This window comes from Varanus komodoensis, unplaced genomic scaffold (genome assembly GCF_004798865.1).
Source record: "Varanus komodoensis strain SLA01 unplaced genomic scaffold, ASM479886v1 scaffold1, whole genome shotgun sequence".
Lineage (NCBI taxonomy): Eukaryota > Metazoa > Chordata > Lepidosauria > Squamata > Varanidae > Varanus > Varanus komodoensis.
Window position 1 is genome coordinate 76,859,174 of NW_025335268.1, and position 26,029 is coordinate 76,885,202.

Sequence of the window (26,029 nt, forward strand, 5' to 3'; positions counted from 1 at the left end):
CTAATGAGCAGGCACGCTTTCCTAGACCATGTGACACCGAAAGGGCCGCCTTCCTGAAATGTGGGACTACAACTCCCGGAATCCCCATGCCAGCCATGTGGTCCGACCTTTTGGGACGACCTGGGACGGATAATACACCATTATTTCACCTGTGACCTCCCGCTATTGGCATATGGTTTCATCCGCGCTCAGGGGATCGGCCAGGATGTTTCAAACAGCCCCTTCCCTCTAGAATGACCCGTCGAAGCATCTCAGGCTGCTCTCCACCCACTACTTTCCGGGGGATGTAGTTTGTAGGCCGTGTTTCTTCCTTCCTGAACGTGGGGACGACGCGCCAATGTTCCTGAGAAGATGCCTACTGCTTTTAAGGCACTCTGGCAGAGTAGTGCGACACCGCAGCCGGTGAGTTCCCTTTAGTTTCGCGAGATTTGCAACCTCCTGCTCGCTCTCCTGCTTTCCTTTTAATGCATGCTGTTAGGCACAACTTTAATTTCCGTAGGAAGGAGAGAACTTGATTTTTGATGCCATTCTCACATTGAATTGGTGACTCTAAACGGTTTGGGGCCTGGATATTTGAAGGAACGTCTCTTTCCATATATACCTGCTCAAAAGATCTTCCACTGAGGTCTTGCTTAACAAGCCCTCTCTGAAAGTTAGAGAGTGGCTTCCTGGGGAAGGGCCTTTTCCGTGGTAGCACCTTGGCTTTGGAACCTACTCTCCAAAGAGGTGCATCTGGCACTGATGCTATATTCTTTGTGGTGCCAGGCCAAAACCTTTTTATTCACTCAGTATTTTAAGGATTGCTTGTTTCATCAATTAATTGGGATTATATTAGTGTACATTTTTGTACTGTATTTGTATTTTTAATTGTGGTGTAGAAACTTATGGGTTGTAAGCCATTTTGAGATCCGTTTCAGATAAAGGAGGATAGAAATGTTTTAAGCAAATAAAATCTAGTAATTTTAGAATTATCCATAAGTTTCAATTGATTAGTTGGACAGGGAGAGTAATTGCCAATATTTGAATTGTGAGAAAGGAGGCCTCTTCAGGAGTTCTCTGATTTATGTTACCTTTTGTAATAAAGGTATTTTCCTAGTGCTGTGGTAATTTTACCACTTCATACCACACTTGGTATAACTTCAGGCCTGTATTATTTTAATAGTTATTGTCGGCCTCTTACCTTCCTTTCCTTTTGTTTTAAGTGCTCACTATGGAAGTATACATTCAAGATATAGCATTCTTTGCAAGAACCTTGGCAAGCAACCTAGAAAAGCGGTTATTTCAGACTTCACACATAATATTATGAATAAAATACACAATATTATGAAAAAAAACAATATTAAGAATAAAACACAGTTCAAGTACATCCAAGAAAAGAAGCAATGGCCACCACGCAGCATACAAGTCAGCCAGAGACAGGTTATCTTTCCTTTCAAGGTTTTTCTACTATTTTTTTCTTTTTAAATAGAATGAATTACATGATTTTTCAATTACCTCCTTACCACATAATTGGAAAAAATTGTCAATGCAAGACAATACTACTAGACTTGGGCTTGCTGGAACAGATGATGGAGGTATGGATCTATCCATACCTACTAAAATGAAGTATATTTTACCACTTTGAGTATATTCAATTGTGTTTTCTTAAATTTAGTTAAGCAAATTATTAAATTTTCAGAAGACTAGCTAGGCTTGTACTACCATTCCTCAAATCCATGTAGTCTTATACTGTGCCTTCTACTGGGCAGCATCTGATATCATACATAGACTTTGTATCCCCACCATCCACATCTCCTTGAGGAGTACCTGACTCTCCAATGCAGCTAGGACCTAAACTGTAAACCCAAGCATTCTGTATCATACTGTTGAAACCTTAGAAAAAACAGTGGTTTCAGAGCTGGGACTCTGCCCTCATAGGTGACATGGTTCTTTCTGTGCCAGCTGGGTTCCAAAGAGGGAACTAGTGGGAGTGAAGCATTCCAGGAGGATAGCGGGCAGAATGAAGCACTGCTATTTTCTGAACAATTCTAGCATTACCATAGACTTTTCTCATGAGAGGGAGAATACACTTAGGTGCTAAAATTGGCCATCTAAATGTTTTGCAGGGTGAGAGGAGAACAGTGGCAATACTGGCCTTTCTGTTCCCCCTGCCTTCCACTGAATGTATGTAATGCACAGGGTTTGGCTGGTTACAGACATCCATGCTGGATTGTACTCTTAGACACTGTATGCAACTGTAAAACCCATCTCTATACATTTGATACACATTTTTGACCTTCTGACATTTGTGTGTTGAGCCAGAGACCCACTTTTCTACTGCTTTCATTTTTAAATAAAGGTTTTCCTAGTTCAAAACTTAAGTAATGTTTGACCTAAAGTTCATCATTCTTTCTTCAGCAAAATTGCAATGATCTTTTAATTTATAATACAGCTTCCCTTATTACTCTCCCAATATAACTGTAAACTATATTTATGCTATGCCCCTTCTCAATCTTTGTCAGATTCCTCTTCACAATCTAAGTACTAAATTCACAGGTTTAAAATATGGAGGATCCCACATTTCAGAGAAACAAGCTATCAGAGAAAAAAAATAAAAACCCTGCTTATGATTGAAAAAACTTTATTTTGGAATTCATGGGAGGCATATCATGAATCCTTTACAACTTTGATGTTAAAGAATATTAGTAAATGCTTTACCCATTCATTTGTTCAACTGTTCTAACCAAACTGCCTTAGGTTTCTTATAAAAAAAAGTCAGGGTATAAATGTAACATAATAACAAGAACTCTTCCAGATGGTTCACTAGAAAGCAAACTTCTAGTAGTTAAATTATGTATATATGTGCTAGGGAAGCCACAACTGAGCCTAAAGTAGATATGATATCTGACATTATCTTCAGTCAGTCAAGTTTAGAATGCCTTTTGTTCTTTTACCCATCTGTAAGACATCACTTTCTTCACTTTTGATGTGAAGACACTTTTCTTCACTACTATGATGTTCCTCCCACTTAACAGATGCTTAACATTTATTATTGCACTACTTGGTCATATGCCTCCAAACCAAGTCCAAATTCCTAGTTACTTTTAGCATTTGCCTTTCAGCTTAGGCATTTTAATACTCACTTTACAGTATATTGTATATTAACAGTTAACATGAAGAAATGCATGAGAACTTTTGACTCATGTGAAGTTGAAGGTGATACACTGAATCAAGGCCCACAGCTTGAACTTTACTCAACAGAACATTAACTTCATGTCTTCAGGCAGTTTAAATATCATTGATCAATATTGTATACAACTCTGTTTTTCCACCAACTAAAATTAATGGAACGATTTAATTTTCAGCTAGCCACACTGTACCACTGTAAAATCAGAAGTTTTGTAAGACAACTGATCAATTTGAACTGTTAACACAGTTCTTCCTAAAAGATCATATGTATACTAGGGCATATTTTTTAAAAACCTAATAGCCAGATTTATTTTCATAAATTGTTATTTATACATGAACCACAGAGATCAGAATATCAATGTATGCCACTACTTGCACAAAAGTAGTTAAATACAAGTTTTCTACTAAAGAAATCAGTTCAGAAAAGTTTAACTTACAAACCAGTATTCCTGTCTGACATCCAGCTACCATTTTTATCCACCTGAAAGTAACATAATGAGACCAGTGCTCCATAAAGCTCTTTTAAATACAAGCCACCACTTGTGCACTTGCTCTGGAACTTCTTTCTGCTTCAAAGCACTCCCTTGTGCAGCACTGGAACTCACTTTTATAACTCCTTTAACTTTCAAAATTGACAAATGAAGTGTGTGTGTTAAGGATTTTCTCACAGCTCCACAAGTCAAAACCTGCCTTAAGGCCCTGCTAGATTATGAATAGATTTCCATAGGGTAGTGTTTACACCTGATTATGTATCACCTGGAGTCTTATTTTACAAAGAGCAATTTTGTGCCTCCAAAAAGTTCTTGAAGCAAGTATAAAAACAGGTTTTTCAGTTTCCACAAAATTGTTGTGCAAAGAGGTTAATTTTCTTCCTGTAACATTTCCTCTATTTCTTTGTCCCAGTTGTCATCTCGTTTTTCTGACTCTGTAACTACTTCATATTCCTGAAGCTCTTGTTGCAGTTCTTCCTCCCAGTCTGTAGTTTCTTTCAAAGATAAGCAAAACATACATAGACTTAGGAAATCATACAGCCTTACTTATGAAAGTTCGATGCAGTTGAAGTTTTACATTTGCACATTCAGTATGCTATTTTTTAATTAAAATTTGGCCTAGTCTATAATGCAACAGAAGGAAGAGTAAAATGGACCACTTCAAACTGCACATAGGGGAATCACTTTTTTGTAATGTTCCCTCAAATTAAAACAAATTATATTTAAAAAATAAGTATAGCAAAACACATACCTAGAGGAACATTTTATTTCATTTGCAAAGACTGTTAAAAAACCCAGAGGTGGAATACCCCCTGCTAATTCTCTGCTACTTCATTCTGTAGAGTTAATTCTACAGTTTCACTCTGCTGAATGTGTAGACCTACCCCTAATTTTCCAGCTCTGAATCAAACATGAAGAAAATCCTATAAAGCTATGTGCTGATTCAAACAACATTTGGTATATTTAGTGTTCCAAACTTTAAGCATGCGCTTATCCATGGCTTAAAACATATACCAAGAGATCACAGGAATTGTTGCCAGTCATATTTGTGTCAAAGGAACAATTCTATGCAAGTTTAGACAGAAAAAAGGCTGTAAGACACTTAAACAAAAGCCATGATTTTGCACAAGATTGTCCATTTCACAGGCATGTTTCGTCCATTTGAAAACATACTGAGAGAGTACCAGAGCTGCTTGCATGCATGAACACCCACCTCCCATACTTACTGGTAAACTGTATTAATGAAGCTGTTTCTGAACTAGCAGTGAATTGCACTCTTCCTTTGTACCATTACACACCATTTCTCTGCGTTGGGATATATTGACTTTTTTCTATCTAAAATTATTTTTAGTCTTCCTTTGACGGAGCAACTAGCAAAATGCCCCCCCCCCTGCAATTTCCTATACGTTTAGACAGTCAGACATCTCTACCTGCAAAAGCTGCTTTCTGAATATATTGCTACAGCCAAAATCTAGCAGATATTAATATACTTTGGTTAAACAATTCTAACAAGGTGTGCTAAGTAAAATTACACAATGTAGGAAAGATAAGCCATGGTAAAAGAAAGACTCTCTTCCATTTGCTTTCATTTTACCAGAGGCTATCAGACATCTATCTGAAATGGGAAGTAGACAACTATATAAAGTCAGAAGTAGAATTTAAATAAGTACTACCTTTAAAAAAATCCCACACATAAGTGAAGTTAATAGATATGAACAATCTTTACCTTCTGCAGTGTTTGTTTCCTTTTTCTTGTCAAGCACAAGTTGTTCAATCTCTTTTCTCAGATCTTCCTGATCTAGGTTGCATGCATCAAATGCATCACTCACAAATTCTGAAACACCTGGGCTCGTGGAAATCTCTTCATCCTCCTTAAAGTTTTAAAGATGAAGGGAATTTAAAATGTAAATAACCCTTTGTTACTATGACCAATTTTAGTTAGTGGCATTTTTGCTATTCCTGTATTATCAGGAAGGGAAAAATATAAGGATCCATACTCAGAATGAAACAAATACTGTAGCCTGGGATGTGTTAAGTGGCTCACATTGATCAGTATCACTGTGGCAGAAAGTTGGAAAAGTGGAGGTTTGAGATCCATTGGGAATCATTTTCCTTCTCTGTTGTTATGAAAACTGCAATGCAGCAACAGGTCTAGATGAGTGTTAAAAATGTTTTCTGGTTGCAGTTGTCCACATTCTGTACACCTACAATTCTACTTTTCTCCATCTCTTGCTAAAACTCACAAGGATATCTCCTCTGTTTTCCAGCTGAGAAGATCAGCACTCTGTTCTCTCTCACCCTGCGAGAGATCTCTGACACTGACCAAAGTACAGTGCTAAGTTTTCCAAGTCAAGGAAACATGTTATATTGGTGAGGAACATAAAAGCGTATCCGGTTAGCTAGAAATACTTACTATAAGCAACTACTTGAACTAAAAAAATTGACCATGCTGCTTTTCAATTCCATTTTAAACCTTGTTACAGCTGAACTCAATTGCCTTAGTATGTTTATGATAAGCTTTTTGTGAATTATTTAGAAACAAAAACTCAAAAGTTGATTATAGTGTGAATCCATATATTAATCCTCACTCACTTTACCTCTTGAGGTTTTAGCTGAGACTTGATTGCTACAGGTGGTGTCTTTGGCCTCACAGTTTCTAAGAAACAAGGAAAAAGGTAGAATTCTGAAAACATTCCTTAAGATGTGGAGAGTACTTAAAGCTTAACTTCTGAATAGTTTGCAGTGATACAGACATAATTGTTTATTCAGGCTCATCTACCTCACTCCCACTCCTTCCTCTGTCCATTACAAAAGGACATTTAAATGTCTGGTTGCTACCTGTTACAAACTTTAGTAAATATTTTGTGTGTAGATACACTGATACTGGTACAAATCAGGATGTCAAGCAGGATCCAACTGGCATAAGATCCTGAGCTGTTAACTGTGGCTAATAATAAATGCAGTTTCACATATTTGTATAAACTAGGAAAATGGTCTGTTACCAACTTCAACCAAAAATATTAAATGCTTTCCCTCCACATGCAAAGACAAGCAGGTATGAAGGAAGGATAGGGGAATGTGCAAATCCCGGGCTTGCTGAAATACATATATACCTTGACAAACCATGGTGGAAGGGTGGCTGGATTTGTTGGTCTGACTGGGTGCTACTAAGGTATTCCTTGTCGTTCATCAAGACAGTGAGCTCAGGCTTCTTTCCAAAGAGCTGACAAGGAGGCAGTAACAAACTTTGCCCCTCCCATCAGCTCCAGAAGGCAACAGCACACATGCCATGAAAAGCAAAAGTGAAGAACCCTAGATATGAAAACATTTACATTTTCCACATTGGAAAATAATGTAATTGGACAGGTTATAATTAGACATTTTATAATAAATAAGCTGAACCTGAATAGGTAGGCAAAGCTCTCATCTATTTTCAGGACCCTAATATGCAAATTGTTTCTCACAGATAAAACACATTAATTTCTTTTCAACTAATTCACAGAAGGAGCTGAGCTTAGTAACACCACTCCATTTCAGCGGTGCTACACTCTTTTGTTTTATTAGTAAAGCTTAAACATCTCCTGAGAAGAACCTAACACCTCTCATAAAGCTCCTGGCAGACATGTAGTCAGTTCAAATGCTGACGTAAGTTTTTGTTACAGAAAGAGGTTACTAAGTTCTCAGAAGATATGTCTGTAGAAAACCAACAGCATTATTTGAGAAATATGTTTAGCATTACTAAATAGGTTCATATGGACACTAATTACTAATAGGACTACCACACATTTTCCAAGTATAAGGTACACTTGGATTTTGGAGCGGGGGGTTAACTATATTCCTGAAGATTTAATTCCAACTTGGTACCTTGATAATGCTGACTTGCTAAGCACATGCATTTTATTTAAAATGCAGTTTTAGTAAAACTTTTAATTTTTCCAAATGAATATCTGCTATATGGTAGAAGAAATACATTGTTTGCTCCCAAGCGGTTAAACATTTATATTTCTGATGCTTCTCCACCTCTAAAGTATAGTTTTAAAATAACCTTCAAGAAGAAAGTCCAGAATGTCTTTAAAAAAATCAGGAAACTGGTTTCTATACAATATAATGAAATGCTTGTTCAAAACAAATCTCTACCTGTTAACTGTCTTTCCTCTTCACTGCCATTCTTCTCCTTTCTTACTGCTTGCTGTTGTGCAGCCAGTGCTGTGAGTTGTGCAGACTGTTTAATTAAGGATATGCGGTAAAAATAATTCCTCCAGAACACTTCTTCCTTTACGCTGAAGATAGTAAATATATGGTTTTGATAACTATGCTGATGTTGCATCATGGGACATACTTAGGTTGCAAAGCAACCGCCCTAACACATAACTTATTTTAAATGGCTAATATAAATCAAAATAAAATTATTTTAATCTTAGGGTGACTGCATCTCATTCTACTTGTTAACAATAGGGACAGTTCACACATTACATGGGGTGTGTATCTGTGTGTACCTCCTACATCAACAAAGTAACATGTGATGTGGTGGCCATGCAGGACACTCATAACCTAGTATACACACTCTTTCTTCAACAAGAGGAAAAAATACTAAGTACATTGGCATAAGTATCCACATTAAAAGGTAAAGGTTTCCCCTTGACGTTACGTCCAGTCATGCCTGACTCTAGGGGGCAGTGCTCATCTCCATTTCCTAGTCGAGGGAGCCAGCGTTTGTCCACAGACAGTTTCCGTGGTCATGTGGCCAGCATGACTAAACACCTAAGTGCACGGAAAGCTGTTACCTGCCCACCAAAGTGGTACCTTTTTATCTACTTGCATTTGCATGCTTTCGAACTGCAAGGTTGGCAGGAGCTGGGACAGAGCAAAGGGAACTCACCCCGTTGTGCAGATTCGAACCGGCGACCTTTCGATCAACCAGCCCAGTTTAAACCACTGCGCCACCTGCAGTCCTGAAATATCTTCATTGGTATACACTAATTTACATGTGGTGCAAAATGCTGGTTTGTCTACAGGACTTCTGGTGGTAGATTCCCAAATGAATATTATGCAGATTTACTTGGAAGTCCTATTTAACTGACTTGAACTTTCTTCTTGGTAGACAAGGATAACTTTACATAAAATTATAACCAAACGGAAATCTATTCAAACATAGGTATAAAAGCATTTAAAATTAATTTCCCACAAAAATTGCACAACAAATAATTATATCTTCAAGTCTAGAATGTGACTGTCAGATTTTTTAATAGTATACCATAAGCTAACTATCAAGTCACATTTTTACAAAGAGGAACTAAGGATGTTAGTAAATGAGCGTTAGGGTGCAATCCTATGCTTGTTGAGGTAGAAAAAAAGTCCTGCAATGCCTAGTTGTCTGGGAAATGCTGGGAACTGTAGAATCTTTTCTCTTAAACACGCACAAGACCACACTCTTTACATCTTAATTATTAAGACAGCGTTATTTTTTACTCAGAGCTATGAAAACAGTTAAGAAGATTTTGAGAATTGACAAACAGATCACTCACTGCTTTGGGACAAGATCAAATCTCATTCTGTTCAGAAGCTCATCTTCCTGAAGCATTACCATTGCCACTGGATACATCTGATCAAAGTCAAAATTAAACTGAACCCCTGCTGGTGGATCACGTAGGAAGTTTCTTCTGTCCTTTTCAAAATAAAATGTATTGTTAATGAAGGAATGGTCCAAATATTATCTGCCAATCCATTGTTTTGAAAAGTGAATAACACCACCATGCAACTCTGCTAGATACATAGAAAAACTCCTTTCAGGAAGAGAAGCTCTGGACTGGCCCAAAATACTTTGTTGCCCAACTCAAATAGACCCATTCTTCCCAAATCAAGATGTATAGTATCCAATGTAGACCAAATAAATTTTTGCATCCAAGACAGAAAATGCCACAAGAACCTTACCCAGAGAGCTAAACTCATAGAACATCAAAATCAGCTGCCTTTAGCAGCTGCTTCACTTCACATATTACTTATTTATTAGATTTCTAACTCACTCCATTAGTCATATGGCTTCCTACTTAATGGTAGGTCTGACCTGGGGAAGTTTCTAAAGTTTTGTTTTAAATAACACTACTTGAAAGATGTGTTTCCAAGAAAAGTGATAGTTTCATCAAGAAAGCAAAACATCACTTACTGCTGATAAGGCCAGGATTTGTTGTTGAATTGTTTCTTCTTCATTGCTGTCTACCCAAGGAGGCACAGCTGCATCTGCAAGCAAAAATGTTTGTTATAACTGCATTCAGTAGCAAGAGTCAACTGAACCACTAGCATCCTTGACTGAGAAATACTCTTTGAAAAGATCTGTTGGGGGAATTCAATTGAACTAAAACCTCCTATCATTTTAACTGTTCATACTGAGATTCCCATCAATTCCTACATGACATTTATTCAGAAATGTTACGGCAGACATCTAATAAGTCAGAAATCTAATAAGTCAACCATATTTCATACAAATAGGATCAGCTCCACAGATATTTGAGTGTAGTTCCATCCCCTGGTGAGCAGAGGACATAATTTGCACTGATTTCCTGCCCTTCTTCCTGCAGTTCTTTGTACTCCCAGAAGAATGGATCAGTGTTGGGAATGATACAGAAGATTTAAAGAAGGGGAAAAATGCTCTCCTTTCCATTCACAGAAAGCCTGTTTTGAATGTAGCTCATATATCTTAAACAGTGAAACTAGCTATTCACATGAACTGCAGTACACAAATGATTTTAATCTCAAATAAAAACTTGTATACAACTGTTGTGGCATCATGGTATTCTCTTAGAAACAGATCATGACTTCAATCCAACCACACACACGTAGCAGCAGAGTTAACGTGCTTGATCCCTGATGTTACAAAAACATGCGCACTCAACCTCTGTCATTATCACTGAAAGGACCAAGGGAAACTCCGTTTAGCTAGTTTTTTCCACCTCCCCTAAATGATTGGTAATATCACCAATAAATTGATTAGGGCTTTCTATGTGCGGCAATAGCTGATGGATGCAAGTGTCAAACTGTGCCCTTAGCATGTGTGTGCATGCACAAACGTGTGTATAAACAAACAAACCAGAGTTACAACTCAGCTGAGTTTCAGAGGTTACGATCCTGTTAAGCAATCTTATGCTACTTCCAAGAGGAAGCTATTTCACTAGAGCATATAGTAAAGAAAACCCTAGTGGAATGGGCCCTGTATCTTTAATGTGATAATTTTGCTAATTAGAACCAATGTGCCAAATAGCAGATAAAATACTGAATTAGGATCAATGAAATCTGCACTCAAATTCCCATTCAGCTGGAAAACTCACTAAGCTGGTCAGTTGGTTTGTCTGGCCATCCAATTATCACCCCCTCCCTCCAAGTTCTCATGGGATTGTTGAGAACATAATAACAGGAGGAGGAGGAGGAGGAGGAGGAGAATCTATTTATCATCCTCAGAGGAAGGACAATGTATAAATGCATGCTCTAGAAATACCAAGAACTTGTTCACTGCATAGCTCTTTGAAATTCTGTTATAAAATAAAACTGACTGCCCATCTGGAAAACATAACTTGTTGGCCAAATAAGGAATTTGCTATCTTTGAAGAACTAGTTAATATATGAAATATAATTTTGGTAAAAGCATTTTAAGCAGTTAACTTTCACCAAAATAATCACCAATATCTTAACTTCCTCACATTACAGTAACTATTTTATAGACTGACAGAACATAATCCAAATTGCTATCTATTTTTACTCAGCTTTATTGATTCAATTTTCGTTCTACATTTTCTATTTCATACATTATGGAATGACATGATAGCCTGCTTTGAAAAATACACACTGTGCCAAAATAAGAGGCTCTTTCCAATTTATTGCAATTGGTCTTTCTCTCCTTTCACTGCATTCCTCCCAATATGAAATGGAGGATCCCTGAACCTACCAGGGGACATTTGAAAAGAAATTATGCAATTGAAGGGGGAAATTCATTTCACTAGTGGTGTTTGTTCTGCTGGCAAACCAAGACCACTGCATACAGTCCAGTACTTATTCCCAATCTATCTTAAAATGAAAAATATAGAAAGATGTTTTATGGTTTATAGAACTAATGTGTTTGAGAACTGCATCAATGCTTCCATGAAATTAATCAGATAATAGTCTGGAAAGGTAAACACAGCCATGTTTGAACAGAACTGATCTTTTCTCCTAACTTTATGTGAATTTAAAAATAATCAGGGGAATTATTTAAGACTATAATTTTATTAGTTTTATTCACAGAAGGCAATAGGATGTGAGTAGAATTTAGAGCAGGAAGTAGATTAAAATGTCCATTACCAATCATGATGAAATCAAGCAGTGGTGGTTACTTTGAATTCTAGCAAAAGGTAAAAGCTAGAAGTTTTTCATCTCATACATTGTGTTAAGAAACCGAAAATGTTTTGAACATTATTCCAGTTTAGTAAACATAGTTACACATTACCTGCTTTTTTTGTCTGTTGCTGTTGAACAAATTTTTCCTGTTCCTTCTGAAAGTCTCCTATAATTGTCTACAAGGAAAAAGAGTTTTAATTTGATACAGTTCACTGCTTCAGAATCTGCTTGGACATGGAATAGCATAAAATGCTGTAAATAAGTAAAACAACCCAAAGTGTTAGATTCAGACACTGCTAAATTGGATGTAAAGTGGAAGCAGCAAGTGGGACGCAGTTGAGTGTTGTACAGCTTTGACAACCCATGGGTTCCTGTAATTTGTGATAATAACTTGCTGCTATTTCAGAATGTGGACACAGTATTTAAATAGGAAAAAGTTGTCAAAGTATTCATGCTTTTATTGATACCAACATTCCATTTACAAGTACAGCTATACAAAATTTGGATGAAAAGACTTATGTACTATATTTCAACAGTGTGTCTAAACATGTGCACATTGCATCAGGTGATTTAAATTCAACTAATAGCCATAAAAGGACATCACTAACAATAAAGTTCCAGAAACATTTAGTAGCTCATAAAAAAGTATCTGTTCTAAAGAGTGCTACAAAAAGACAATCAGTTCTTCCTTTTTCCAATCTTCATACTGCTTAAGATACATTCCTCTAAACTGGCTGTGGAATGCTGGAAGTTGTAGGAATTTTTGGTCTTTTGGTTACTGAAATAATTTCTTAGGTCAGCCTTTCCCAACCTGGGGCCCTCCAGTTATTTTGGACCACAGCTCCCAGCACTCCTGCCCACTGATCATGTTGATTGTGGTAAATGGGAGTTGAAGTCAAAAACACCTAAACCCCATCAGGTTGGCTTCTTTAGGTAATTCAGAAGGAACCTATGTTGGCCCGATAAGCAAAGATAGTGGCAAGCTTTTTGCCTGTGCACACAGCCCCTTTGTACAGCAAGAAAACTAAGAAGCTGTGAATTATATTTTCCCATTATGTCTGAACCTAGAAACTGTGGTTACCAGCTTAGGATTTTGCCAACTTAAAATGGGTTTTAATATACTGGTATGTTCTGAGGTTCACAGACATATCTAAGAGACCTCTTTTTTTTACTTGGTGCTGTGAAGAGAAAAGGTCTGTGTACAGCCCAAAGTTGGCACATATCTTGGCTTCTTAGGCCTGGATATGAAATAAGCATTTGTCTTGCCATATATGGTACAAATGGCCAAACTTCTTTCTAATGGTAGATTGTAGAGAAGCTTAACAGCTGCCTCTATATTCAGTATTATGAATATAACTAAGAGGCGCATGTTCTTTACAGGCATCTCATGTTATTTTGCTTATACAGTATATAGCACAGTGCCTGTATGTTTCTAACTGTTGCCAAACTAATATAAAATATAAGTACAGCATTGTAAAGGGAGCACACATACATGCCTGATGTGCTACATTTTAATACAGGAAATAAGATACAACATGCATGTAGACCTAGACATGCCACATGTTGTTGCCTAAATGGAAGAATTGTGTTTTTGAAATCATACAAGGTACTTAAGGGCACAGGTGGGGATGCTCAGGTAGAGGGCAGGGAGGTGCTGAACCCTAATATTTCCTGCAACAGTTCCATAAGCTATTTTTGCAACACTGCTTGCTACTGTATAAATATAATTATCTTACGTGTTTGCAGTCTATCTGGATTAAATTTCTAAATTATTAAAGACTGAAATTAGATGAACTGACCTCCCCACCCACCAATTAATAGTAGTTATTAATTCAAGTATGTCTTTGGTAGTTCCAAACTCTTATCACTTTCTATTTAATTGCTACTCTGTCTCATATTTCAGTTTTTCATGAATAGTTGATCCACTTTCTGGTTCTGATGATGTCAATAGCCTTAACACAATTTAAAGTTGATGATTATAAGAGCTGTATATAATGTACAGTTGTAAATAATATACTGTTAAATCTGATTACAGAAAAAGTACCTTGTCAATTATATTTTCTATTTTTCCTTCTTCTACAGACTTCTTTATAGTTTGTGCTGTTTCAGCAACTGATTCAGATATCTTTTTTGAGGCAGCAGTGGCAAAACTGAAGAGATAACCTTTTGGAAATAAGAAATTAAAACTCAGGAAACCTCTGTGCCTTAGAAACTAGCTTTTATTAACACAAGTCTAAGCTATAACAACATGAGACTCTTAGGGGCCCACCACCACTTCCCTTCCACAAGTAGTCAGGCCTACTGATTCCCTTCTACCAGTTAAAAAAAAAAAAAAATCAGAATGTTGATTTTACATTTACTTCCCGAAATTAAATCAAAAGACCCCTACAACTTCATCCTTAGGTGCTTTATAGATCATGTCATTTGTACATCTAATAACTTTAAATGGTGGTAAAGAGTAAGATAAGACCTTTTTAAAAGTAATATTACATTGAAAAGTTGTGTTTTTGTAGACAAATAATAAGTTTAGGTTTAAAAGTAAATGTCATTGCTGTGACATTTCACATGACAGTGACATCATTGTTTGTACTCTGTAAAGTTTATTCAATTAACAGCAAGGGCATTAAATGAAAAAAATTAGTAGCATACTGTTGCTGTCAAGTTAGTTAAACACTACACTGGATCCAATTAAGCATTGAAGAAAGCAGCTTGCAGGCTTATAATGAAGGCTATACCTGTGGTTTAAGTCTTTAACACATACACTCTCAGTACACTCTCACTCCACCCTAGTACCTATAGGCATAGACACGCTACAAAGTTCAGTATTGCTATTCTCAATCTGCAGAACCTTTCCCCTTAAGTTGTGGTAATGGCTGTAAGTTGAATTGAACTAGATATATGCCTTGGAAAAAGGTGGCAATTACGGCTATGAAACACAAGATGACAATTTGCCATACTCAAAGCTTCTTGTAGCTATTATGAATTGCCAAAGTAGTCAAGTAGTGGTTGCAGCTGGAAAAGCAACCTCACAAAATGTATCATGAAGCAACTGAGAAATACCCACTTTTCAGGTTTCAGCTTAATAGGAACATTTTCTATCCCATGTGATACAAAGAAGAATAAAGTATCTGGCCAGGGCAACTTTTCTTTTATAACTTCTTTTATATTGTTTATATTTCTTATTTATTTTATATTATTAATTTTAATTTTATATTGTTATTTTTGTATTGTATTTTATTGTGTTGTAAGCCGCCCCGAGGCTTCGGCAAGGGGTGGCATAGAAATGTTATAATAATAATAGTAATAATAAACTAGTATACTTCAAGGGGTGGAAAATGAACTTTTAAATCTTGGCAGGACAGCCTGATTTTAAACCTTGAATGTTACCGAGTTCATTTTATGAAAATAAATTATTTTCTAGAATACTCAGCCATTTTAGTTAAATTTAAATTTTCTCTCCCTATTAGTAAATTAAAGTCAACTGTAGACTAGTTTCAGTAAAATGTAAAACAGGTAACAACAATTTAAGAAAGCAAAAATATTTAAAGAAACTGGTTATGTAGGAAAATTATGTGCTACTTTTATTAGCTACAAAACAACTCAAGGAGTATCATGACAAAGAGTTGGGAAAGGCACAGACCTTGAACAAAGATGTACATCCATTTCTTGAAAAATTTTAAAATTTGTCAAAACTGCCATGCTCAGTAACTTCTCTTATTAGCAACATGTATGCCTTACAGTGTATGACAATGTAATACATGTAACAGTTTTAAAGAAATAGCAGTGGCATGGTATTCACAAGCTTTGTCTGGCATACTGAATTGACTTAGGTAAGCACACTGTTTAGGTGCAATTCTAATCTCTTAAGAGCAAAAAGAAACTTATTTTCTGGCCACACTTTATGCATGTTTATTAAAAAAAAAAGTTCCACTAAACTCAGTAAGGCTTATTTCACATACCTAAGCATAGGATTGTCCCCGCTAACTATCCATTGTATTGAAGTCAACACATAGAGCTTCATAGATTGCCTTCTCTTGCACTTAATTTCAAGTGCAAGTAAAAGTGCACTTACTTGGAAAAAACCCCTAGTGAGCACACCTCTGAAAAGCTTCATCCTGTGCAAATCTTGTTTCCAATGTTAGCCTAACCCAGAGCAGTTACTCCTAATTAGAATATAATCACCGAAATTAACAGAATCAGATGTTTTCCCCCGTAAGTCTAAAAGTACAAACTATGCATACTTAAACTGATAAAAAAGGCCTACAACTCCCAGCATGCCTAGCTAGCCACGCACACAATTAGACTTTAAATTGACTAACAATCCCAAGTGTTTGTCCATTGCAACCTAAACTCATGAAGGAAATTAAAGTTTTAGGAAGGCTGGCAACAGGGTGTCTAAGCCGAAAGTTCGTGACAGGAGTTGGGGAATACGGCTTAATTATTGGCACGGCTGCAGCGGCCTAAGACACCCAGAGAAAGACGTGTCTAGCGATTCGGAAGCAAGAATGCTTATGCTGGGGAAATCGGTGGGGAAGAGCGAGAGGGAGCGCGGTAAGGGCGGAATCACTCACTGCCGAGCCCTTTGGCTTGGTTGAGAAGCGGGTCCGAGTCCGCCTGCAGCTCCACCTGCTCCTCGCTCTGGACCTCTGCGTCCCCTCCAGTCCCCTCTTCCCCCTCACCCGCTCCGGGCTCCCCTCCGAGGAGACGCGGTTTCTCTTCTTCGGCAGCCCGCCCCATCCCAAACCAGCCACTGAGACCGCGCAACATCCTAACTGCACGGTCAAATCTCGCTCCTCCCCGCTAAGCCGCAACCGCCGCTTCTCCAACGCTTCCAATCACTTGATAAGAGCAGGCCGCTCGCGGAGCGGAAAATAACGTTTGTTTCCGGAAGAGAGAATCCGAACACTTCCGGGTTGCGTTCCTAAATGTTCACTACGGGAGCCGACGCTCTGCGCTCCCTCTCTATTGCCGCAACGGGAACAGGTTGGCTGCTGAAAGAGCTTCGTGGCGCCCACATGGAATTACAGGAAGAGCGCCCTCCCTCTTCCCGTTTTCCTCTTCTGGGCTGTGTGTTTCAGCCGAGATTATGCTCCCTGCAATGGTTTTAACCCCGTATCTTTTTCCAGTAGTAAGTTCCTCTGCAATGTGTTAATAAATAAATAAAAAATTCACCGGGTTTCTTAACAGCCTTAAATGGTAGTCTTTGCAAGTTTGCGCAGCAGCTTTTTCACACAAACAAAAAAACCTCAAATCCCACGAAGAGGCTTGTCGTGTGTAAAAGGCGAAACATGTTATGTTGGAAGCGGTGATGGAGTGGGGTTGCCGTGCATCAGAGGAGGGCAAAATCCCTGGAAGCTGATGGCACAAGATAATTGAGGTGCTAGGAGAGGCTCTTGTTTTGGTTGCCATGTGCTAATGGTCCTGCCCCTCTGAAGGCGATTACAAACCCTCCGAAGGAGATAGTAGGTGGGCTTGCAGGTCAGGTCCCGCCTGGCGGTCACTTGGGGAACCTCTTCGCCGGGAGTGCGGACTCTGGGAGAACAGCGATCGCCGACCTTCCAACCGCCCCATGCGGTCTGGAGGTCGCTGAGCCTCTGCCCCGGAGAGCCACAAGCCGCGGCGCTGCTTCTCGGAGCCGCTACGCCGAGGTGAGGGCCTTCTGGCGGGGAGGAGGAGGCGCGGCGGGTCTGCGCTTCACTTGAGAGGGCTAGCCGAGGCAGGTTCCCATCCCGCCTCGCCGCCTTCGGCTATGGCGGCAGCTTGGAGCCCGCTTGTGCTGCTGCTGGCGCAGACAGCTGAACCTTTGGGCGCACCCCGTCCTCCTCGCCTCACCTGCCGTGACAGGTGCGGGGGGGGGGGGCGCCGCCGCCACTTGCACCGCAGCTCTGCTGAATAGTGAATGCTCCAGTCCCGGAGTTTCCTTCCCGGGGACCTTTTCCCTTAGTGCCGTTGTTTAGGGTAGCGTGCAGTCGCCTCCCCCCCCCCTTTATCCTCACACCAGTCCTGTGAGGTAGGTTAAGCTGAGACTAACTGGCCCGAGGTCACCCAGTGAGCTTCAAGGCTTTGGAACTTCTTGGCTGTGGCCGCTGCCATTTCGGTTATCTGATGATCGCAGCACATTGACGCTGAGGACTGACGATTTAAAAATTATTTCGGTTGAATGGGCATCTTTGCTTTTCACAACTGCATGGCAGGCCAGGGTCCGTAAAATAGGCATTGTGACAAAGGAGACAAAGGTTGAGAGGAAAAAAGTGGTTAGAAAAACCACCCACAGCTGGGTTTTTTTTTTTTTTTTTTTTTTAATGGCGAGGTCTCTGAACAGAAATTTCACTGGTGAAGCTTTTCCTCATTGTCAATTAGCATTGGGAAAACTTTACCAGTTGAATGCCAGTCTCTGAAGCAGTTACAAGGTTCCTACTAGATATTTATTTTTAAAGGAGCAGGTACATTTCTTTTTCCTCATACTAGGTAACTTATGAATGAATGTGTTGAGTAGGTGACCCTTGCAGGTCTGAAACATTCCTGTGGTGAAGAGTTTCTTCAGAGTGAGCTTAACTGTGCAGGTGTCTTCAACGTGGAAAACTACTGCACGGGAGTGCTGTTTATTTTTTAAATACTGATCCTGCATTGGTACTTAAGATGCAAAAGTGCACCTTCTTGAATGAACCTTTTTCAGCATGGGTACAATACAGTCCATGTGTAGACCAACTAAAATCCCAGCTGTGGAATGGTGGGGGTGGATTCTTGTCCAAAAATGCACAGGTTTACATCCCTACGCTTATTGGAATGCGCATTTGAATCAGAGTAATGGTTCAGAATCCTGGAATGCTTCGCCACCTTTTAGGCTTAAGGCACAATGGCTGGCTAGGGCATGCTAGGATTTGTAGGCAATTTTCTGTTTAAACTGGCATAGAGCTACACCCTTAACCACCCCAGCTGTAAATTAAAGTGTGTCCAGGTGCAATCCTGTATGCACTTAGCTCGGAATAAGTCTCATTGCACTCATTAGGGCTTACTTAGGGTTTACTTCTGAGTCCTAAACAAACTTTCTAGGGAAATAAACTCCATTTAACTTAGGAATTACAATGCTGCATAGGATTGCACATCATTTATTTATTTATTTAAAACATTTCTATGCCACTCCCATCACAACAAAGCCTCGGGGCAGCTCACAACATTCATAAAAAAATTAATAATTTAAAAAACTGGTACCATCTCGGCTATGTAAATTAAAATCTATAAATGTTGTTTTGAACAGGTATTCACTTTCAGAACATTTGTCTGGTTCTGACTTTAGGGGAAAATGTGCTATATGAATTTTGTTGTGTACTTACTGTGCGCTGTAGGATTTTAGGTTTTTCTAGCTGAAACAAAACTCTCTTTACTAATGTTACTCTACTGGTCATAATGCAACATCATGCTACATATGTTTGAGTAGATAATGATCCAAGGGGTAAAGTGTTTGCAGTTGCTTTTTGAAAAGTAAATAAAAAGTAAATAAAATATTATCATTGAATAGGAGATGCAAGTTACGTATCTTAGATTCAGTGAAACCATAGCAGTCCCTTTTCCGATAAGTTTCCAATAGGCAGAGACATCTGTACATATCTATTCAGGAAAAAATCATTGTTTTCTGCAGAGCTTGCTCCCAGATGAGTGACTTTAGCATTGCAGCCTAAATATATGATAGAACACTGTAAATATTTGGCATGGGGGAATTTGGCATTATGCTTAGCATTTTGTGGTTTTCAAATGGAAAATGAAAGTGAGAGTTAGGTGAAATTCTTGCCATTTTCTATATTTATGGTTAGTGACTGGCACCCAGTATGCCTTGCTTTTGACACCAAGTCAAAACTTTTTTATTTAGTATCTTTTTAGACTGGATTATTGGATGGCTGCTGGTTTATTGTTTTACTGGTTATTCTTATTGGTCATATTGTGTTCCTGTTTCTTATTTATATGGTCATATTTATAATGTATTTAAATTTTACTATGTTTTATGGTTTTGTTTCTGATTTAAATTTATTTTTATCTGTATTTTATATATATTGCACTTTGAGTTGCCCAGAGAGCCTCTGGCTATGGGGAGGCATACAAATGCGACAGACAGACAGACAGGCAGACAGATGTGACTCCCAGCAATAGATTTGGGAGATGTGTATCCTCCAGGAAAAAAAAGAAAGACTTAGAAAATAGCCCAATGTTATAGGATGCTGGGGAGAAGTGTTGATATTTGTTTTGGTGTTTGCAATTTTCTTTTAAAGAACACCCCCACATTAAATCATTTAGTGAAAGTGAAGTCAATAACTTTTCTTGATTAAAGTAATCAAAACAGTTATTTTACTCTTAATACATTGTCGCTCTGAATAGTAACAGACAGTAGCAAAGCTTTTTTGTTAATACTTTTTTGTTAGTCATTAATGCAACAGTGTTCTCTTCTCCCTACCTTGACTCATTGTTATTAACAAGTTTAATTTCATAAGAGGCAAAACTGGTACAATGTTGCCATCTGAAGTGGAGGACCAGGTGGTATGCTCTTGGCAGTTCCATGAAAAGAAGCTGACAAGACTGGCCATTGAATCCGAAAGTATTACTAGCAATGGAACAGTGTCCTCTACTGCATCTGAAGGTTGCTGGCTTACTTAGGATAGGCCTAGCAGTCATAAATCTACCTGCAATACCTTGTCGCTACGTATTCACTGCTTTAGGGCAGTGCAATCATATGGCATGTGCACAGTGCACGTGAAGTGCCTGCTCAAATGTATGCTTGGGCTAACTTGGAGCGTTTTTCAGTGGTTCTCTCTATGGGATGTTGAGAAATGGTTACCAGCCAGCCCAGGCCAGCCGTCAGCAAGCATTGCTAGCAAGCGCGGCAAATATTATAAGAACAGTTAGCATTTAGGTAGCTCTTTGGCATGCTTAGAGTGCTTCACATCTTGGTTTTTCTTACAATAATCCTCTAATGTGGGTCAGTATTGTTATCCCACTGTTGCAGGAAGCAGTTGAGGATGAGAAACTGTAGGCATTTACAGTTGCTATACTATTAAATAGTAGAATTAAACATCATAGAAAATTGTTTTTAATGCTCATTTTTGAAAGTTTCCATCTCATTAATAGTACAGTATTAAAAACAAAATAGAAAGGAGTGATAAAATTGGCTTTCCCTTAATTGAAGAGATTGAATGCATTTAAAATGCTGAGAGGTCAAAGAAAATCTTGCATTCTATTTTTGCTAGTGAATTCTTAAGGATCAGTATATTCAACAGTACAGAGAGACAGAGATTGGAAGTTCTTAAGAAAGAGCCTCAGAATTCTATTAATTTTATTTCTCTACCTCCTGGTATCCAAAATTCTCTGCGAAGTTTACAACAATTTTTTAATGTTATGAACAAAACAGGAAGAAAAGAGCATGCATGTTCCTCCTATCTAATTGCTGCTTCTGCTACTACAAGCGGAAAAAGCCAAGTATTTCAATTTTATTTCAATGATTCAGTGAGAAGAAACAGAACTTCTATAGTGCAGGGACTGTACTCATTTTAAAACAGGCTTAAGGGGTTAATTTTATGAACAACAGTTCCAACATAGGAAACTGCCTTATATCATTACATAAACAGTCCATTGATCAAGCTAGGTGAATATTGGCTATGCCAGCCTCTTCCAATCTTGTACCCTTCTGATATTTTGAATTTCTATTTCCCACCAGTCCCAGCCAGCATGACCAATGCCCAGGAATCCTGGGAGCATCTGGCGAACACTGGGTTAGGGAAGACAATCAAAACCAACAGATAGATGTTCTGCAAGTTCTCAAACTTCACTTGACCGAGATGCCAGGAATGGAACCTGGGAATTTTAAACCCTTTTCATTGTGTGTTGGCACTGACATACCTCCTTTGTTCATAGGCTGTTTGTTGTAGTAGTAGTAGTTTGTTTATTTATTTAGGATAATTTTATCCCATCCTATACCAATAGTCTCTGGATGGCTTACAATGTGATAAATACACAATAAATACAACAATCAATACCAAGATAAAATGTGACTGAGCATGTTAATAAAACCCGATTAAAATATTTAAACTTTAAAATATTGGGTAAATAAAAAAGTTTAACCTGGCACCAAAAAGCATATAATGTCGGTGCCAGGCAAACCTCTCTGGGGTGCGCATTCCACAATCGGGGCACCACCACAGAGAAGGCACTGCTCTGGGTGTTCACTCTCCTAACCTCCTTCAAGGAGGGTTCCCAGAGCAGGGCCTCTGTTGCAGATCTCAAGGGGTGGGAGGGTGTATAGGGAAAAAGATGTTCTTTCAGGTATCCTGGCCCCAAGCCGTTTAGGGCTTTATAGGTCAATACCAGTTGTCACCAGTAGCCTAAGCTGTTCTTTTTCATGTAAGAAATTTCTGGGAGGTTAATAAAGTAACTTTTTCACTTTTAGAATTCCAGCTCGAGATTTACAGTGTTGCTCTAAATATCCCATGAAGTACATCTTGGTAACTGGTGGTGTCATCTCAGGCATTGGGAAAGGAATTATTGCAAGCAGTATAGGTACCATCTTGAAATCATGTGGCCTTCGAGTTACTGCAATCAAAATAGATCCATACATTAACATAGATGCTGGAACCTTCTCACCATATGAGCATGGTATGATTGACACAAGTGTTTTTCTCTCTCTCTCTACAAATACAGTTGCATCCCTTTTCTTTACGAAGTTTTGAAAAGTTTGGTGCTAGATAAGCTTAAATATTGCATTTATGTATAGTAAGCTAATGCAAGTACCACTGAGGTACAGGGGACTTATTCCCAATTAATAATGCTTAGCACTGCAATACAATATAAACTTAGCTACGTGGAGTCAAGGCTGATGCTAGGTCTGGATGCATGTTTGTAGCTGATCATAACCTGAATTACCTTTAATTTTATGAAATCTTGTAATTTGTCTTAACCAGATTTCATAAAACTCTAAAGGATTGATCATTTTTTATGGGTGGCTTTATTCATCTTGAGATCAGCAAGTTAATTCAACTTGATATTAGCAGCTTCAACAGTGCTTGCTTAAAATGGCTTTTTCTAGGTGTGTTTATTTAAATTTGCTTTGAGGTTGATACCTTCAAGGATATAAGAAAGTAATATTCAGAGTTGAGCACAAATGGCATAGGAGGGAGCTCTTGCTCAGAAATAACATCATTTTTTAATGGAGGATGAGTGGGATTCCTTTGTTTGTGAGGGGGATTCCTTTGTTATCTCTGGTGATAACATGAGAATTCTACTTTCTTTCAGGATGGGGATTAGAAGCAGGAGGGTTTAGGGCCTCTGGTAGATACTTAACTCTCTATGGGCTGGATTGGATCCCATTGTGGGCTAGAGGTTGGGATCCTCTTTCCAGTGTTATAGCAACTCCAATAAACAGAATGGGAAACAGGTAATTCTCCCTTCTTTCTGTAGCCCCACAATATACATTGCAACTAAGTGAGCAATGAAGGATCAAATGTTCTGATGAATTATCTTCCCAGTTTCTAACTTTTCAGTATAAATGCCAGTGGCTAAGTACATGAAAGATCCATTTGGGAAAAAAGGATATGGCCAGTGTTCTTTTTTGGAGGGGAGGAACCTCAGGTGAAATATTCAGGAGTAGAGAAACAGGAAGTGAAGCACATTCAGGTAAAAGGTTAGCTAATTCATGGGGATCAGATGCAACAGCAATCATCAGGGCCCCAGCATCTTTCTTTCAGCAAGTGCCCATGGGCAGCAAGGTGATTATGAAGATGGCATCTTAGAGATTTGGAGTTCCAGCTCTTCTGAACCTCTTCCCAACACCCATTGTATATTTTTCTTTTGGTCATGAATAGAAAAAAAAATCTGTTCTAATTCAGGGATTTGGAAGAGTATTTTAGAGGATAGAAATGTATCTGAAAACTTATCCTGTAAGTTATCTAGTTGTTTAATGCATTTTCTTAAAGCTTTGGGATGTTACTCTGCAGTGCTGAAACGCACTTAAAAATTGTTTTGTTTCTTCAGGTGAGGTGTTTGTTCTAAATGATGGTGGAGAAGTTGACCTCGACTTAGGAAACTATGAAAGATTCTTGGACATTAATCTTTACAGGGATAATAACATCACCACTGGAAAAATCTACCAACATGTCATCAATAAAGAGAGGCGTGGGGATTACTTGGGAAAAACAGTTCAAGGTGCTTTATGTAGTTCTAATGCATGCAGATTAATTCTTCTTGTATACTGTTGTTTCTTCCTTAGGCATTTCACATAGAGTCATCCTATTTTTATCCTCACAGAAACCACTGTCTGGTAGGTTAGACTGAAAGATTATGATCCTTAGAAACCTTCTTTGGATATTTCATGTTCAGCCCTGGTGTCATAATCTTAAGGCTTTGTGTTCCCTAATTAGTTATTTTTTCATGCATTATTTCACTGACTAACTAACAATGTGGTGTACAGTTGCCAAAGGTTCTTTGCTTGGGTAGTTTATAGTATCTAAATATAAGAATTAGCAATAAAACATAATTAAATAGATGTAGAATTTTAAAGTTAAAATATAAGAGATAAAAATATCTTAAGTTCTAGGAAAATATAAACTCTAATTCCAGAATAGGCAACAGGTGAAACTCGGGGGGGAAACAGAGTGCCACCATTAAAAAGTCCTTCTGAAGAAGTCATCAGTGGCATCTCATTTGGTGGCGGCACTCAGAGAAAAGCCTCTGAAGATTTCAGGGGTGTTTGAAGGTAAATATGGGAGAACATGATCTTTATGGTAAGATCTTTTTCCTATTTTGTCCATCTTACTTCATAGTCTTCTAGGATATTCTGAAGGCTGAGATATGAAAAGAATTTGGTATATGCTTGCATGTTTTGTGAAGTCTGTTGGGATGCTTCTGAATTTGAATCTAGTCCTCTGAGTTGTCTCTGAATTTGCTTTTCTGTAGCTCTCTTATAATGGACCTTTTCTTAGATTAATATTTGATTTGTCTTGTAGTTGTCCCACATATCACGGATGCTGTTCAAGAATGGGTAATGAACCAGGCAAAAGTTCCTGTAGATGGGGATAAGAAAGAACCACAGATATGTGTAATTGAAGTAAGTATAGATGTACCTTCTGTGGAAGTGTGAATACAGTGAAGGGTTATTTTATGATTTCAGCACAAAATACTTTTATTTATTATATCTATATCCCAGGCCTTCAAGGAACCCAAGTCAACTTATGCAATTCTCTTACTCTCTATCTTATCCACACAATAATCATGTAAAGTAGGTTAGGCTTAGAATCAATTAAAGACCCAAAAACTTCCTTTGAATTTCATGTCCAACTGGTGTCTAGCGCCTGGGTCTCCAAAGTCCCATTTCAACCCTAACCACTATACCACCACTATGATGTATAAGATGTAGTGGTAGCCACTAAGTTTGATGACTTTAAAAAGAGATAAGGTAAATTTATAGGGGATAAGGTATTAATGACTTATAGTTACAATGGTGGTAAACTATCCCTAGAAAATATGCCTTTGTGTTGCAGTTGCTGGGAGCACAAACAAGCTATTGTACTCATATCTTGCTTATGAATTTCCCATGGGCATCTGATTGGCTAGTATGTGAGGAGCATGTTGGGCTAGATAGGTATTTGTTCTGATCTGGCACCATTCTTACTTCATTCTTATTTTTTTTACATTATCTCTTAATTGCTATTATACTTATGGATTAGCAGTGGACAGCCACAATACATTGGCCTGAGTTATTACGAGGATCTGGCTGTATGACTGTGTTTCTTCCCATTTTAGTTATTTATATGAAGAATAAGCTAAAATTTAAGTAGATAGAGTTTATATAAGTCTATTTTCTTTCAATTTTCACACACTGGTTAACTATAGACATTACTCTTCAGCTGGGTGGAACTATCGGAGATATTGAAGGAATGCCCTTTGTAGAAGCCTTCCGACAATTTCAGTTTAAAGCCAAACGAGAGAACTTTTGCAACATCCATGTCAGCCTTGTGCCACAGGTAAAT

General features: G+C 38.2%; 2 protein-coding genes across 7 annotated transcripts in view; one reads left to right on the plus strand and one right to left on the minus strand.

Annotated features, from left to right (window-relative positions):
- The first annotated feature begins 58 nt into the window (after nt 1-58).
- CTPS2 (CTP synthase 2) overlaps nt 59-26,029 on the plus strand; it is a 78,546-nt gene continuing 52,575 nt past the window's right edge. Inside the window, exons 1-5 of one of the 5 annotated variants that reach the window (XM_044430012.1) lie at nt 59-402; nt 22,456-22,661; nt 24,271-24,321; nt 25,007-25,107; nt 25,907-26,023. In XM_044430012.1, the coding sequence (XP_044285947.1) occupies nt 338-402; nt 22,456-22,661; nt 24,271-24,321; nt 25,007-25,107; nt 25,907-26,023 (540 nt within the window). In that variant the 5' untranslated portion in view covers nt 59-337. Of the gene's footprint in view, nt 403-17,032; nt 17,152-17,514; nt 17,672-22,455; nt 22,662-24,035; nt 24,207-24,270; nt 24,322-25,006; nt 25,108-25,892; nt 26,024-26,029 lie in introns of those variants that run through there. The other 4 variants (XM_044429985.1, XM_044430006.1, XM_044429995.1 and 1 more) reach the window with 4 other exon arrangements.
- SYAP1 (synapse associated protein 1) lies at nt 2,604-16,908 on the minus strand. Of its 2 annotated transcripts, none has more exons than XM_044430070.1 (9): nt 16,595-16,908; nt 14,068-14,186; nt 12,133-12,199; nt 9,823-9,896; nt 9,185-9,324; nt 7,797-7,939; nt 6,257-6,315; nt 5,386-5,530; nt 2,604-4,153 (listed from the first exon to the last, which is right to left on the minus strand). In XM_044430070.1, the coding sequence occupies exons 1-9, from the start codon at nt 16,788-16,790 to the stop codon at nt 4,029-4,031; spliced, it is 1,068 nt and encodes a 355-aa protein (XP_044286005.1). In that variant the 5' UTR covers nt 16,791-16,908; the 3' UTR covers nt 2,604-4,028. The 2 variants fall into 2 exon arrangements, with proteins under 2 accessions (XP_044286005.1, XP_044286013.1); XM_044430078.1 differs by having other exon boundaries at nt 16,703-16,907.

Excerpts from the sequence above, each read along its gene's own strand:
- SYAP1 (XM_044430070.1), bottom strand. The coding sequence starts at position 16,790 with ATGTTGCGCGGTCTCAGTGGCTGGTTTGGGATGGGGCGGGCTGCCGAA. Across the intron at positions 9,897-12,132 it reads GCAACAGACAAAAAAAGCAG|ATGCAGCTGTGCCTCCTTGG; the intron begins GTAATGTGTAAC and ends TTTTGCTTGCAG. Across the intron at positions 9,325-9,822 it reads AAATCCTGGCCTTATCAGCA|GACAGAAGAAACTTCCTACG; the intron begins GTAAGTGATGTT and ends TATTTTGAAAAG.